This window comes from Poeciliopsis prolifica, unplaced genomic scaffold, assembly GCF_027474105.1.
Source record: "Poeciliopsis prolifica strain line A6 unplaced genomic scaffold, Auburn_PproV2 SCAFFOLD006, whole genome shotgun sequence".
NCBI classification, from domain to species: Eukaryota; Metazoa; Chordata; class Actinopteri; order Cyprinodontiformes; family Poeciliidae; genus Poeciliopsis; species Poeciliopsis prolifica.
Genome location: NW_026562381.1, coordinates 2848290 through 2861529, shown reverse-complemented (window position 1 = coordinate 2861529; position 13240 = coordinate 2848290). Strand labels below are relative to the sequence as shown.

The 13240-nt window shown below is 38.4% G+C and overlaps 2 protein-coding genes across 5 annotated transcripts in view; both read left to right on the top strand.

The window, feature by feature from the left end:
* Positions 1-656: 656 nt before the first annotated feature.
* On the top strand, positions 657-7019 carry LOC129360706 (RNA-binding motif protein, X chromosome-like). Of its 2 annotated transcripts, none has more exons than XM_055031080.1 (10): positions 657-958; positions 1064-1173; positions 2326-2432; positions 2516-2669; positions 2856-2993; positions 3087-3198; positions 3396-3521; positions 4223-4314; positions 5022-6597; positions 6894-7019. In XM_055031080.1, the coding sequence occupies exons 2-9, from the start codon at positions 1065-1067 to the stop codon at positions 5333-5335; spliced, it is 1152 nt and encodes a 383-aa protein (XP_054887055.1). In that variant the 5' UTR covers positions 657-958; position 1064; the 3' UTR covers positions 5336-6597; positions 6894-7019. The 2 variants fall into 2 exon arrangements, with proteins under 2 accessions (XP_054887055.1, XP_054887056.1); XM_055031081.1 differs by having other exon boundaries at positions 658-958; positions 6505-6597.
* Positions 7020-8117: 1098 nt separating this feature from the next.
* Positions 8118-13240, top strand: part of LOC129360328 (rho guanine nucleotide exchange factor 6-like) — a 36088-nt gene continuing 30965 nt past the window's right edge. For 2 of the 3 annotated variants that reach the window (XM_055030494.1, XM_055030493.1), the window contains exons 1-2: positions 8118-8438; positions 10288-10371. In XM_055030494.1, coding sequence (XP_054886469.1) covers positions 8274-8438; positions 10288-10371 — 249 coding nt within the window. In that variant the 5' untranslated portion in view covers positions 8118-8273. Of the gene's footprint in view, positions 8439-8489; positions 8576-10287; positions 10372-13240 lie in introns of those variants that run through there. The other variant, XM_055030495.1, reaches the window with a different exon arrangement.

The window sequence follows — 13240 nt, the reverse complement described above, 5'->3', positions numbered from 1 at the left end:
AAAAGTTGTATTTATAACTTTTAACACTGATTTGTGAATCCTTGAGGTTCATAAATTGCACAGATGTCACAAAGTGCTTCACAAAAAGGTAACCCACAAAATGCACAGAAAGTTACAGTGGAGAACACAGAACACAATGTAATCATCCATCCATCCATCCATCCATTATTTTTCTTATTTATTCTTTTTAAGTCAGACAGGAAGTAATGTGGGTCAGTCCACTTTCTATAAATATAGGGGCCTGGTAAAGGACCAGCAGGCATTTGGGTTTGGGGTCTATGGTTTTTACCAGTGCGAGAGAGGTAATCAGGAGAACAAAGGAAAGTTTGAATGCTGTAATTGCTTGCTGAAAAGGAAAATAAAAGCAACCAAAACAGTCAACAAGTTTGGACATAAAACTTTTTTTTGCCTGCGTGAAGAATCTTGACCCCAGTACCTTGTTAGTGCCAACTAACAAGATTCAAATGAATTAAGAAATAAATAATAAATAGCTCCAACACTTATAGACAGCATTCTTGAATTAAAGCGTTTTTATTTATCTGTAGCAGTGCAGAATGACCCTGTCAAAGTCCAGATCCGGATTCGAGAGCGGTTTCAGATGTGCAGCGCCTTGGAGTGCCACTAGGTGGCAGGAGTACGTATTTCAGCTGGAGGAAGGTAAATAGAGGAAGAAGAGCAACCGTTGTTCACCATCATTGTATCCTCCTGAAAGCCTGATAAATTTCGTAGTTCCTCGTTATAGCACGTTGTTAGCCTGCATGCTTTGAGCAGACTAAGTCGGTGTTGTTTTAAGTATTTCCCACGTGGCGCCTTTGTGCTTGTAAACCGCATCGTTTAAGTGTTTTTTTTTTTTTGTAGCTCGTGGGGAAAGTTCTCCAACGTGAATAACTGTTTCGCTGATATTGGTGGCGCGTTTATCGCCATTTTGCGCGTTTAGCGACTCGAAGCCAGCGAAAAGGTATTTATCTAGCAAATGATCCGTTTTTAAGAGAAGTTGTATCGTTCCCGTGCAATATTTTTCCGTGTGATAGTTGACCCGAATGGCATTTTCTTTGTTTTTCAGAATGGCCGAAGCAGACCGACCGGGTAAGCTCTTCATCGGTGGACTCAACACGGAGACCACCGACAAGGCCCTGGAGCAGTACTTCAGCAAATATGGCAGGATCGTCGAAGGTGGGAATGACCCCTCCACAAGTAGAACTCGATTAATTTCCTACTGATTTAACACCGCGTAGAAAGCGCATGTGTTGCTGTATTTAATACACACTTGAAGTTTTATATTTTTAGTTGTGATATTACAGTTTAAATTGCATTATGTCCTTTTGTTTAGCAGTTTTACCAATATCTAAAATGAATACTGAAGACTATGTTTGCGCTCTGATTGATTCATTTTCACTTTCGATAGATATGAGTATTTTTTGTTTGTTTTCAAAAATACTTTGAAAACACACAACGTATTTTGTTTGTTTTCTAAATAGTTTAGCTTCTGAATAAACTATTCAGCTTTTGAAAAGCTAAATAGTTTATGAATGTATAATTAAATGCTGAAATATTAAGCTATTTTATTTTCTTTGCCCAATTACATTGAGGGTTAGGGCTAGCTCTGAATGCCCTAAGCCCCAAAAGTTGCTTAAAATTAGGAACACAGCATCTTGTTATCTCAGTGAATTGTTCAAATAAATGACTTGTACCATTATCCAGGCAAAGGGTACAATTTGCTACTACATAATATTTTCAGAATTAGTCATGGGTTAATTGTCTTGGTATAATAGATGTAGGATGTTTTTATTTTAATGAGAGTTTAATCTTAAGATTAAGTCACAATTTGTCAGTTTTGCTCCCCAAGACTTTGGACTCTGGACATTGGGCATGCTAAATAGAGGTTCAGTGATCAAATATTTTATTTTTTTATTTGAGTACAAATACTAAAAAATGACTGACTTTAAAAGAAAAAGATCCCAATTCGGCCAAACAAATCAAGGTTTTTTTCAGACCTAAACATTGTCCTGACTATGTGAACAGAATACTTGACATTTGACAGCATAGAGATTTGGAATGTTATGTTATCAGTGGGAATCGCAGTTTTAGTAAGTCATTTCAGCACAAACTACATCTTCAGATGGTGACGCATCAACTTTCAAATCAGTAGTTCATACTAAACTTTCAATCAGTGTTTTTTTTTTTGTTGTTGTTTTTTTTAAGTCATTAGGGGGACGCAATAAAATATGAAGTAAAGACAAACTGTTTTGTCTGAAATCTGAAAATGTATTGAAAATTTTGTTTTAAAAAAAAATTTGCTCTCACGTTTTTGTTCTTATGTTTTAGTACTTCTAATGAAGGACCGTGAAACAAACAAATCAAGGGGCTTTGCTTTTGTAACCTTTGAAAGTCCGGCTGATGCAAAAGATGCCGCCCGGGAAATGAATGGAAAGGTGGGTCTTTGTTTTTCTTCTAGATATTATGTTTTGTTAAATTTTGAAGTTCTGATTGTAATTGTGACTTTTTTCCTAACCAGTCTTTGGATGGGAAGCCTATTAAAGTGGAGCAAGCTACTAAGCCTCAGTTTGAGAGTTCTGGCAGACGAGGGCCGCCTATGCATTCTCGAAGCCGGGGTCCTCCCAGAGGGCCCCGTGGGTCAAGGGGAGGAATGAGGGGGCCCCCATCCAGAGGTAAGAAATGAATCAATCAAGTTTTTTTATTTTTTATTTTTGCAAAGTTTGCACACAAACTAGGAATTGGACTTTGGTTTCCTTTTGGTAACAGGCATTTTTAAATATGGACATCTATTGGGAAATTTAAAAAGGTGGATGTTTAATAAGCTTGGATGAATGCTGATATTATGTCCATCTTTTAAGACTACTATGATTCAGAAGATGGAGATGGCTACTATAGTCGGATGTCATCCAGAGGTCCGCCAATGAAACGAGGTCCACCAGTTCGCAATGGGGGTCCTCCACCCAAGAGGTCGGCCCTATCTGGTCCCATGAGTAGGCGTGAGTATTTGAAACGGTCTCAGAATATTCATTTCTTTTTTCCTTGTTTCTCAACGGTTGGGGGATATAACCGTTAACTTGTTGTCATTTCAGCTCCCATGTCCAGAGACAGGGATCCCTATGGCCCTCCACCCCGCAGAGACTCCATGTCCCGTAGAGATGACTATCCATCCCCAAGAGATGACCATTACAACCCTAAGGACGGGTAAGAAATATCAGAACCAGGGTCTATTGTGAATTATTTCTGAGCATAAACAGGAAAATTTACACATGAGATTAAAAAAAAAAAAATACTAAAGGATAATATGGTAAAGTTGTAGAATAAACGCTCCATAAACACTTTTATTGTACCTTGTTGTTGTGATGAACCTAAATAGATTGGTTCTGTTAAATTATTTTTAGATACTCCAGCCGGGATTACAGCTCAAGAGACCGGGACTATGGACCCCCTCCCAGAGATTACTCCTACAGAGAATATTCTAGTTCCGGCTCCAGAGATGACTATGGGTCGATGTCAAGAGGATACAGGTATGCCTGTCACTGTAGTATATTTTGCTTGATGATAAATTACCCAGAAATGATTGTGATGAATAGTATTGATACAATTTGAAAGTAATGTAATGATAAAGAAGTACATTAAAGCTCAATACTTTGAGCTCAATCCAGTTAACACTGAAACTGAAAGAGATTTTAAACATCTAAAAGAACTAAACAAAGCAACCAAAAACACTAAATGAAATTAAAATAAAAACATAAACACATCTAAAACCATAAATAAAATAGATTATGAAGTCTGTGTATGTAAAATTGCCCTTCAAAGATGTTAATCTTTGGTCTCATACCAGGAAAACTGTCAGGTGTGACTTTTATAAACAAAAGTGCTAACTAACAACAAAAACACTCCATTTGAATAACTACCTGCATTTTCTGGCTTGTGCACAGGGCAAGTAACTGACCCCAGAGTTCACTCCTCCTTCAGCTAAGGCAACAAAAAGGGAGGGGTCAGTCAGGTCAACGCACTGGAGTGAAGCCTTTTGTTATCCAGTCTAGTAGAAAGAGAAAAAGAAAGAAAACAAACAAATGCATATTATTGAGTTTATTTTAATAATTGATGTGCTTACTATGACAGACTAAAATACAGGTTTTCTTTAGTTCTTAAGGTTTTAAGAGATTCTTAAAATCACACCTGATCATCTAATTGTAACGGAGTTGTTATGTTTTTTACTAAGCGACCGTGATGGTTATGGAGGTGGCAGAGAGCCGAGAGGCTACATGGATCGTCCCAGTGGTGGCTCCTACCGAGATTCCTATGATGGTTACGGTAAGATGCAGCTCCATGAGCTCAACAAATAATTACTGTCACACAGGGAAAAGCTGCAAAAATAAGTCATGGCACAGGCTGCAACAGAAAGCTCAAGTTCACTACCTCCCAAGAGAAGAACTGTCACCTTGAACAAACCTCCAACTTGCACATTTATATTTAATTCAAATATTGGCTTCTAGGCTGAAAGCAGATATTTGACTAAAAGCTCAGTCCACTCAATGCAATTCCTGTATTTATCAAAAGTGTGACAATTTCAGACAAAGACACAATTTGATTTGACTTGACGCAGAGTATGCAACTGTAAGGATCCCTCAAAAACCTTGGAAATGTCCATTAAGTGTTGCTTAGCAAAGCACTCCCTCAAGGAGTAAACCTCACAAACCTTCAAGACAGAAAACCTCGTCTCTGTTCTTCACCTGGAAAAGGAAAAATGGCTTCCTGAGTAAATGGCATGCAGGAATGGAGTAACACTACCCACTTATTCAATGTAGAAGACATAAATTTTATATCAACTGCAACTGCTCATCAACTAAAACATCCACATTAAATGTCCATTCAAACAAATGGAAGATAAAAAAAAAACACAAGCCATGAAATTTGTCACAGGATGAATTCTATTGGCAGAAAGTGCGCACTTAATGGTGCAAGTAATTTATTGAAGTTGAACCTTACCTGAACCATTACCTGAACCATTGACCCTGCAGGTAACTCTCGCAGCGCCCCACCCTCACGGGGCCCCCCACCATCCTATGGTGGAAGCGGTGGAAGCAGTCGTTACGATGACTATGGCAGCAGCTCCAGGGATGGCTATGGCAGTCGTGACAGTTACCCCAGCAGCCGGAGTGACCCGTACCCTCCGAGCCGTGGAGAGAGAATGGGTAGGCAGGAAAGGGGCCCGGCCCCCCCTGGCGAGAGAGGCTACCCTCCTCGTGACTCGTATGGCTCAAGTCGTGGAGGGCCTCGCGGTGGCCGTGGTGGCGGTCGGCCTGATAGAGGAATGGTTCGCAGCAGATACTAAAATGGACTTGGAAGTCTCATTAATGCAAACTTTGATCTTCATACACTTGACACATGTTTTGGAAGAAATCTGATGAATACAAACAGACAAAATGTGTCTTAACTCTGTGACTTAGGAAGCTTAGCTTTGTATCTTTTACTTTCCCCGTTTTATGTGTATTTTTTTTTCCATTTTTTATATATAGTATTTCTTTACCTATGTCACAGTGTAGTTATTAAGTGTTTTTGTCAGTTCAGTGTGAATTGAATCTGCAATGCCCTAAATATGGCTTTCATACGCTAATAAAACTTTTAGTTGAAACTCTACATCTGCTCATCGATTTTTCACCTCAACATTTCTGACAAATGTGGGGAAAAGTGTCGACACGTCTCCTTTGCAAAGTTCTGTAATCATAGGTGAGTCTGTTCGCACATATGATGGAGTGGAATGAAATATTAAAGAAATGTGCTTCCAACTGGACACTACTGTTTGCCAGATGAGGAAATGTTACTGTCAAAATGTTCCAATGTAGTTCCCCTTGGAAATGGATCCTTCACCCTAGAGCAATTTGATGACATGCAACGACAAAACCAAAGGCAACAAGCAAACACAACTCGACCGATAGTCATCAGCTGGTAAGCAAAGCAAACCTTTGTTTCTCACCTGTAAATGAGTTTCTCATTGTCCTGTATTACAATCTTCACTCCAGACAACTTTTGCCTCAGGAGACACTGCAAGAAGGAGGTCAACTGCAATAAGCGCTTTTAATTGTTTTATATGGTAATTTTTTAAAAAGCAACAAACCATGAGGATTCCGTCCTTTTGATCAACAAGATTGACAATCTGAGCCCTCGAAACAACATTTTGCTCAACGAGTTGTGCAGTTTCAAAGAATTGGCATCAGTATTCTTTTTTGACATTAAGCGACATCTAGTAAAAAAAACTTTGTCCTACTAAAAACCAAGCAGGCATAAATTCTGTTCAGTAACCAAACCTCTTCTACAAGCATGCCCAAAAAAAACTGGAGACCTGTGGAGAAACGCCATCAACCCAGCAGCCAAACTGGAGGAAAAAAAAAAAAAACATACGGAGAAACTTGAAGTTGGATTGAGAACTACAATATCTTTATATTTTGTTTTTCAATACACACTTAAGACAAGAGCAATGTTAATTGTTTTTCTCTGTTGCAGGATGAACATCAAAGCAATGGCTGCTGAAATATACCAGAGTTCTGTCCTCCAGTTGTTGGGCTGATTTAACCAGATCGTCTTTAATCGACCTTGGTATGTCCAGCACATGACAACAGCTGCTTGATCAAATGTTACATTAGCATGTAAAATTGTAGCTTGTGGAATACATAGGCCAACATTTTTTTGCACCCCAGTCATATACAATATCAATGTTGCACACTAATATTATAACAATATGTCGTGCTGCCTTACTCTCTCTGGAGCCCAGACAGTATAAACTCATTTATCCATTTTAAATTGTTCCTGATTTGTAAGATCAGCTGAAACTTGCTGTCGTTCTATAGATCTAACTTTTAGCTTGACTTAATCTTTTATTCATTGCTTTTCAGGTGCTGTTGCAGGGGTTTGGCTGAAACTGTTCGACTGGAAAAACCTGTTGGAAGTGGGAAGAGTCCAGACTGAGGACTTGGTTAAATTTGATATTTGTTGTGTTTTAAATAAAGTCTTTAAAATCAGTTTGTCCTTTTTGTCTCGGTACAACAACTGGGAAAGATATTCAGTAAAGCAGTTGATGTGTAATATTTCTGAAAGTAGCAAATCAGAATTTTTTTTTTTCCAGCCTTTTTGAAGTGATGCTAATCTTTGATCAAGAAATAATTGATAAGATTAACTTAAAAATTATTGTGTGCTCTAAAAGTTTAACACCTTGAAAATGTATTCATACTCAAACTTTTTCCTTTTCTGTCGCAAACGATTTTGTCCGTTAGACCAGCACAAAGTAGCACATAATTGTGAAGTTGAAGGAAGCGTAACCACAACCATGGCCTGCATTTTTGTTCGACCTCAATGGTCATTTGGAAAATTATCTTTCTTTGCACTTACTGCTGCAGGTTTTTTGGGCCTGGTCTATAACAGATTGGCATAATGAGACTGAATTTTTTTGCCCATCCCTGAATTCCAGTCTTAACACAAATTCTAAATAAGTTCAGGTCCGGGCTTTGACTGGACCATTTTAATTTTGCTAAATTACTTTCTCAGTCTGCTGTGTTCTGCAGGAGGCTGTTAATAAATATTTTATATAGTTTTTCTTTTCTTCCAGCTGTTTTGTTTTGCTCTATTGCTCTATTCTGCACTTTGGCTGAGCAGAGTCTTAAATGTGTTTTTCAGATAAATTGCATTAGGGAGTAAACATTGAAAACATAACTTGAGAAATTACATGCAGGTGAGATAAATATACAAGTCAGCTGATTTCTGAAAGCAGTTGGGCTTTGTTTAGGCCTATTAATGTAAAAATAAATCTTCCAATCCAAACTCAAATAATTAAACTTTGAAGGACAGTGAAAAAATGTGAATTTCACATTTGAAAGTTTCCTATATCAGTTGCAAAACACCCCGTCAGTCTTGTTGCAGATCTGCTTCTCTTTTTTTTCCCCTCATGCAAAAATATGCTGATGCATCTGCGATATCAGTTACTTTCCTTATTTTCTGAGCCTCGCTTCATTTGCACTTGATACCATCTGCTCTCTCACAACATGTGCTGCTTTGCAGGGGGAAATCCAGCACCCTGTGTATTGTTGAGGTGCCTGTTTGCCAGTAGGGGTGATCATCAGTTTTGCGTGTAGTAACTGCGTCGACCGACCAACCTCCCCCTCACCCCTCCTCTCTTTCTCGAGCAGAAGTGCGGATGTGAGTTGCATATTGATACGGAACAGGCCGCCACTTTTCTGTTTTAGCAATGCGGGCTTAGGCGATGATCATTTTGTGGAAGCATGAATCCCGAGGAGCAGACGGTAACGTGGTTGATATCGTTAGGAGTGCTCAGCTCGCCCAAAAAGAACATAGCGGACCCGGAGGAGTTTCTGAAAACATCACTCAAGGATGGGGTCGTCCTGTGCAAGCTCACGGAGAGACTCATACCTGGCTTCACACCCAAGGTGAGCCGCTGATTTATTAAGTAAACAAACGTCAAACGATCGACTGATCTCGGTGGAAAGAAGGGAGGGGTTTGATGAAAGTGATACCGACAGGAACTTGTGTCTGCAGCCCTGGCCTTGCATTCTCTACCCGAGCTGTAAGTTTTGACAGCTGAACGCTTTTCTATTACTTCTACAGGGAGTGCTGCGTTGGATTAAAGTCGGTTTTCTGTGAGTTTACAGTCTAGAGATTCCAATAAGTGATTTCCTGTGGGGGGGGGAAAAATGTTCCGCATTCTTGATATGACTGAGTAGGTCAGTGTGAACACCTACTAAAACAAGACTAATCTTGCCTAGGAGTGCCCCAAATAGTTCACACTTTCAAGAGTTATACCTGGAGAATTCATCAGAGCAATAACAGCTTGACTTTTTAATGCGATTAAAGTGATTTTGTATGTTAAATGTGGAGGTAACAAAGTTGATCATGATAACAGTTGCAAATTCAGGTCGTCACTTCCTCTTGAGCGGCTGCTCTTCCCGGTGTTGCGTCTCGATGCGTTTCCCCACCACTTCTGCCCTGCTGTCAAGCTGTTGCGCGTCTATACTGGGTTTTACGGTGGAGAATATGGCGCGTTCAAGTACACACTGTACACGAGGTCATCTATGTTGAAGAAGCTGTGAAATCTTCAAATCATATTTAAATGTTTATTAACGCCTTCCCTCTCAACACTTCGCATTTTAAAGATGTTGTACCTTTAAACACTGGTTTCATTAAATTATCTCGGTAAAGCTGGTTTCCTTTGATCAATTAAATGCAATAGAAACTAAAATTATAAAATTTTAACACGATCTTGATTAAAAGCAAGTAAGTCATTTGTTTAAATTGTTAGGATATTTAATACAGAATACTTAATGAATCTGTAGGTGAATTTCAGAGTAGATTGGAAAATTGCTTTTGCTCATTTTGTGCATTAAGGCACTGATTGCCTCACTGTATTTAAATATAAGACGTTTTTTTAGACCCATGCACAATGCTGTACAAGCCAGTTGTAGCCCATAGTTTGTTTTTATACCATAATAAAGCATAAAAAGCACACCTATTAAATATAAAATTCACAATTAAAGACTGCAAATAATTATTCGAAGAGTAGCTTCTTTTTTATAAAGTTCATTTATTAGAATATCTGGCTTCAACTGCATTCCTCAGTTGCGTCAAAAGACATTAATGTTACGAGTAAATCAAAGTGAATTAGGCTTAGTGTTTAATTACTGTTTAATAAGACCATTGTGATATTTGAGCTTTAAATAGTCATTATCAATACCCACACTGTTTTTTTATTTCGGTGTTAATACTGTAGCGTACCACGACACCTGAATGCACCACGTCGGCCGTAAAACGCTATTTAAAGGCGGGCAGCGCAACTCGACGGCTTGATGAGACGCTGCTGCGACCTCCTCTTTGAAAAGTACGAAACAGAATGCAACCGGAAGTGGCAGCTTCTCTTTTCTTACGATCTATTTTGGTTTATCTTCATGTTACTCCTAGAGCCACCGCGTTTGCGTTGTAGGTACGTTGTTGTTAAGAGAGGCCTTTATTTTGAAAGTCCTCAAAGTGAGCGGATGTTTTGCCTGAATGTGGCTTCTGTCGCGTTTCAGCGGCTTATGACGGCACGGCGGAGATTCATCAGCCATTCAGTAATGTTTGAAAGGCGCAACATTTGGATTGGGTCTACAGTTTTGCGTTGTTTTGTTTCTTCAAAGTGACACTAAATCTGAAGCTCTGACTGGCTTCAGGAGCCAATGTGTGTCATATCCCCGCTGGGATCACTAAGCCGAGGTGTGGGTTTATAAATTTATTTTCTTTGCTCAGTATTCCCAGGATCCAAGAACTGAAGCTGACTGCATCACCAACATCAAGGAGTTTTTAAGAGGATGCTCGTCGCTGAAAGTGGAGGTAAGTTGCCTCTTTTCATGATCATTTTCTGTCGGCAGAGTTTTATTCCGTCCCCACAGTCTGCAGCAGGTCAAAGGGAAAATCTTTGATCACAATCTTTCTTGTGTTGTGATCTGCTTATTAGGTTAGACCTCATGTTTACTGTGGATTAGGGGAAATGGAAATTTACTTCAAATTAATTTACTTCAAATAGCAATAATTCACTTCCTTGTAAACTTACCTTCTCTTTTACATTCTTATGTAAATTAACAAATATAAAAATAAATGTTTAATGTCACATGTTAGAAAGAGGGAAGTGACCTTGACATTACTATATGCACAAACGTATGACGTGATCTAAATGTCTTTATTATGCAGAAAAAAGTTATTCTTGCTGCCAGCAAAATATTTATTGCTATTGATTCCTGCAGTCATAACAATATTGTTCTATATCTAAAATTATTTTGGTTGAAATAATAAGTTCAGTGGTATTTTTCAAATACTTTTTAGAATTATAGAAAGAATAACTCAAATAGCATTGGATTGATAAAAGATATGTTAACCTATGATTACAATCTAACAGTCATATCTTCTCTGCTGAAATTGTGTCACTGATTTATAATGATTAAAATATGGATTATGGATAATATCTACTATTTTTTCTCATTATTTTTATTTATTGACTTCAGCAAATCCCTTCTCAATTTAATAGTAATTTAAAATAAACATTCTTGTTACAAAGTTGGTATATATAGTAAACTGATAGGTCATTATGTAAGCATGCTATCTGTTCTGTGGGACATTTTAATGTACAACTGTAGACCTTTACAGTGTTAAGTAAATAGGTTGATTAGTGGCGCTCCTCCAATCTCCACAAAATTACCTTGTTTTTCACAATCAGAAGTATTTCAAAACAAACTGATTTTATTTTTTGTAAGCAAATAAAAGCACGTAGTTGTAGTCTTGCATTCATGTTGAGCAGAAGTGCTCAGCAACGGGTGGGGGAGGGGAGTGACGCGCTACTCTATGCTCCATACAGTGGGGAGAAAAGGTCTCTGAGCCTTTTTCTTGTGGGATTTAAATCATAGGAATGGTATTAAGTACTTTCTTTTTAATTTTGGAAAGTAACATTTTTTAAAAATATGTAATTTAACGTTAAATTTTAAGGTTAAAATTGAATTAACCTTGATAACAGTAAGGTTATCAAGATGTCAATATTGTGTCGATATTTTCTTATTTATTTTTTGGTTTGTATGTTCAGTTGTAATATAAACCGTATCATCTTCATAAGAGTGATTCATGTTCCTACTTTAGTTTCTGTGATCATGACCCTACCATGCGTTATTACAGCTTGTAATGTTTTTTAGCAACAACAACAAAAAAAAACTATATCAACAAGTGACGTAGCATTAAACACTAACGTTTATTAGACAACTAATCACAAACCAACTGGGAGTTTTTCCTTCATGCAAGAGCGTCTTTCTCAATTCCAGCCAGTTCTACACCGTTCCAGAACAGCGGACATTAATGTCTCTCCCAGTCTGTTATAAATAATCTGTTGTGGTTGTGAAACACATCACTCGCTCTGTTTAAGCAGCGATTTGAGTCAGCAAGCTTGGCTCCCTTTAGTGGTTCAGTAGTCCTGCCCAGCTGGCTTGTTATGTCTGGGAGGTCCTCTTTGCTTTTTATCCACCAGCTCTGGTTTAGCCCATAATTAGACGTTCTGCGAGCAGCCACTAGGTCACTGGCAGAAGGTTTCTGAGAGGCTCTGTCAAACCTATCAGCCTGTTGATGTCTTAAGTGGCTACTACAAACCTGGCCCTTCCCTCAGCGATTATGGCATTTTCTTTTTGCCTTTTGCTCTGATACATAAATAATGCCTGGCTGTCCAGTGCCTAGATGAAGAAAGCTGGGTTACTGCTTTCACTTCTGCTTGCAGATGACAAGGAGGAAGAACCAATTACCGTTCATGGCCTGTGATTTTTTTTTTACATTTTTTATCACTGTTGTGAAATGTAGAAGATGTGTTTGCCCTTTGTTCATACATTGCAACTGCCATTTAGTGCAACAACTATTACAACTCAGGTCAAAATCTTACAACTAGCACACTTAAATTCATGCTGAAAACCTACATGACTGACTCATGTACTGCAATAACTCCATCATTACCAGAAACCAGTGACCAGAAACAAAGAACACAGTCCATATTGTTGCTTATTTTCATTTTATTCAAAACAATCATACAGAAGTTTTTCTCTCTGTGGATATCATACCTGAACACAAAAAAACGCAACTAAATACAACTCCTGAATCTGCTGTTACAGTGCCCAGCCTCTATATTTAAGATGTTTTATTTAAAATGTGAAACTTTATCCACTGGAGGAAAGACGATAGCTGTCTGAGTTGGACTAACCTGGCACTGTGAGTGCAGGGAAGTGGAAAGAGAATTGCAAATGAGTGTTTCTCTGTTTGTTTTATTGCAAAAAGGGGTCAGGTTCAAAATATCTGTGGTCATCTTTGCCTTATAATCACTTTATGCATGCTGCTTTAGTGTAGGTCTCCTTCTTTTGCTTGTGTTGCATGGAAGAATAAGAGTCTTGTTAGTGTGAATCACAAAAGCAACAAAAATCACTTTTCTCTGTAAAGGAGCTAATTTTGACCTACTCTTTAGCTATGTTTCTGCCACAGGACCTTTTCCAGGAACCTAGGGTAGGCTTTCAGGGCCATAATTACCCACCCTCGGTTTCCACCAGATCTACCATGATAAAAATACGTTTTTAATATGAAAATGTTCTCTGAAAACCCGGGAGGGGTGTTACGCGAAACACGCAACACTGACTTTTTAGCACTTTATACCACAATGTATGTGATTCCTTCACCAAACACATCT

What these genes read in the sequence shown, in the direction of transcription:
- LOC129360706 (XM_055031080.1), top strand. Translation starts at nt 1,065, where the DNA reads ATGGCCGAAGCAGACCGACCGGGTAAGCTCTTCATCGGTGGACTCAAC. An exon ending in CCCGGGAAATGAATGGAAAG is followed by an intron (nt 2,433 to 2,515) that starts GTGGGTCTTTGT and finishes TTTCCTAACCAG; the next exon opens with TCTTTGGATGGGAAGCCTAT. An exon ending in CATTACAACCCTAAGGACGG is followed by an intron (nt 3,199 to 3,395) that starts GTAAGAAATATC and finishes AATTATTTTTAG; the next exon opens with ATACTCCAGCCGGGATTACA.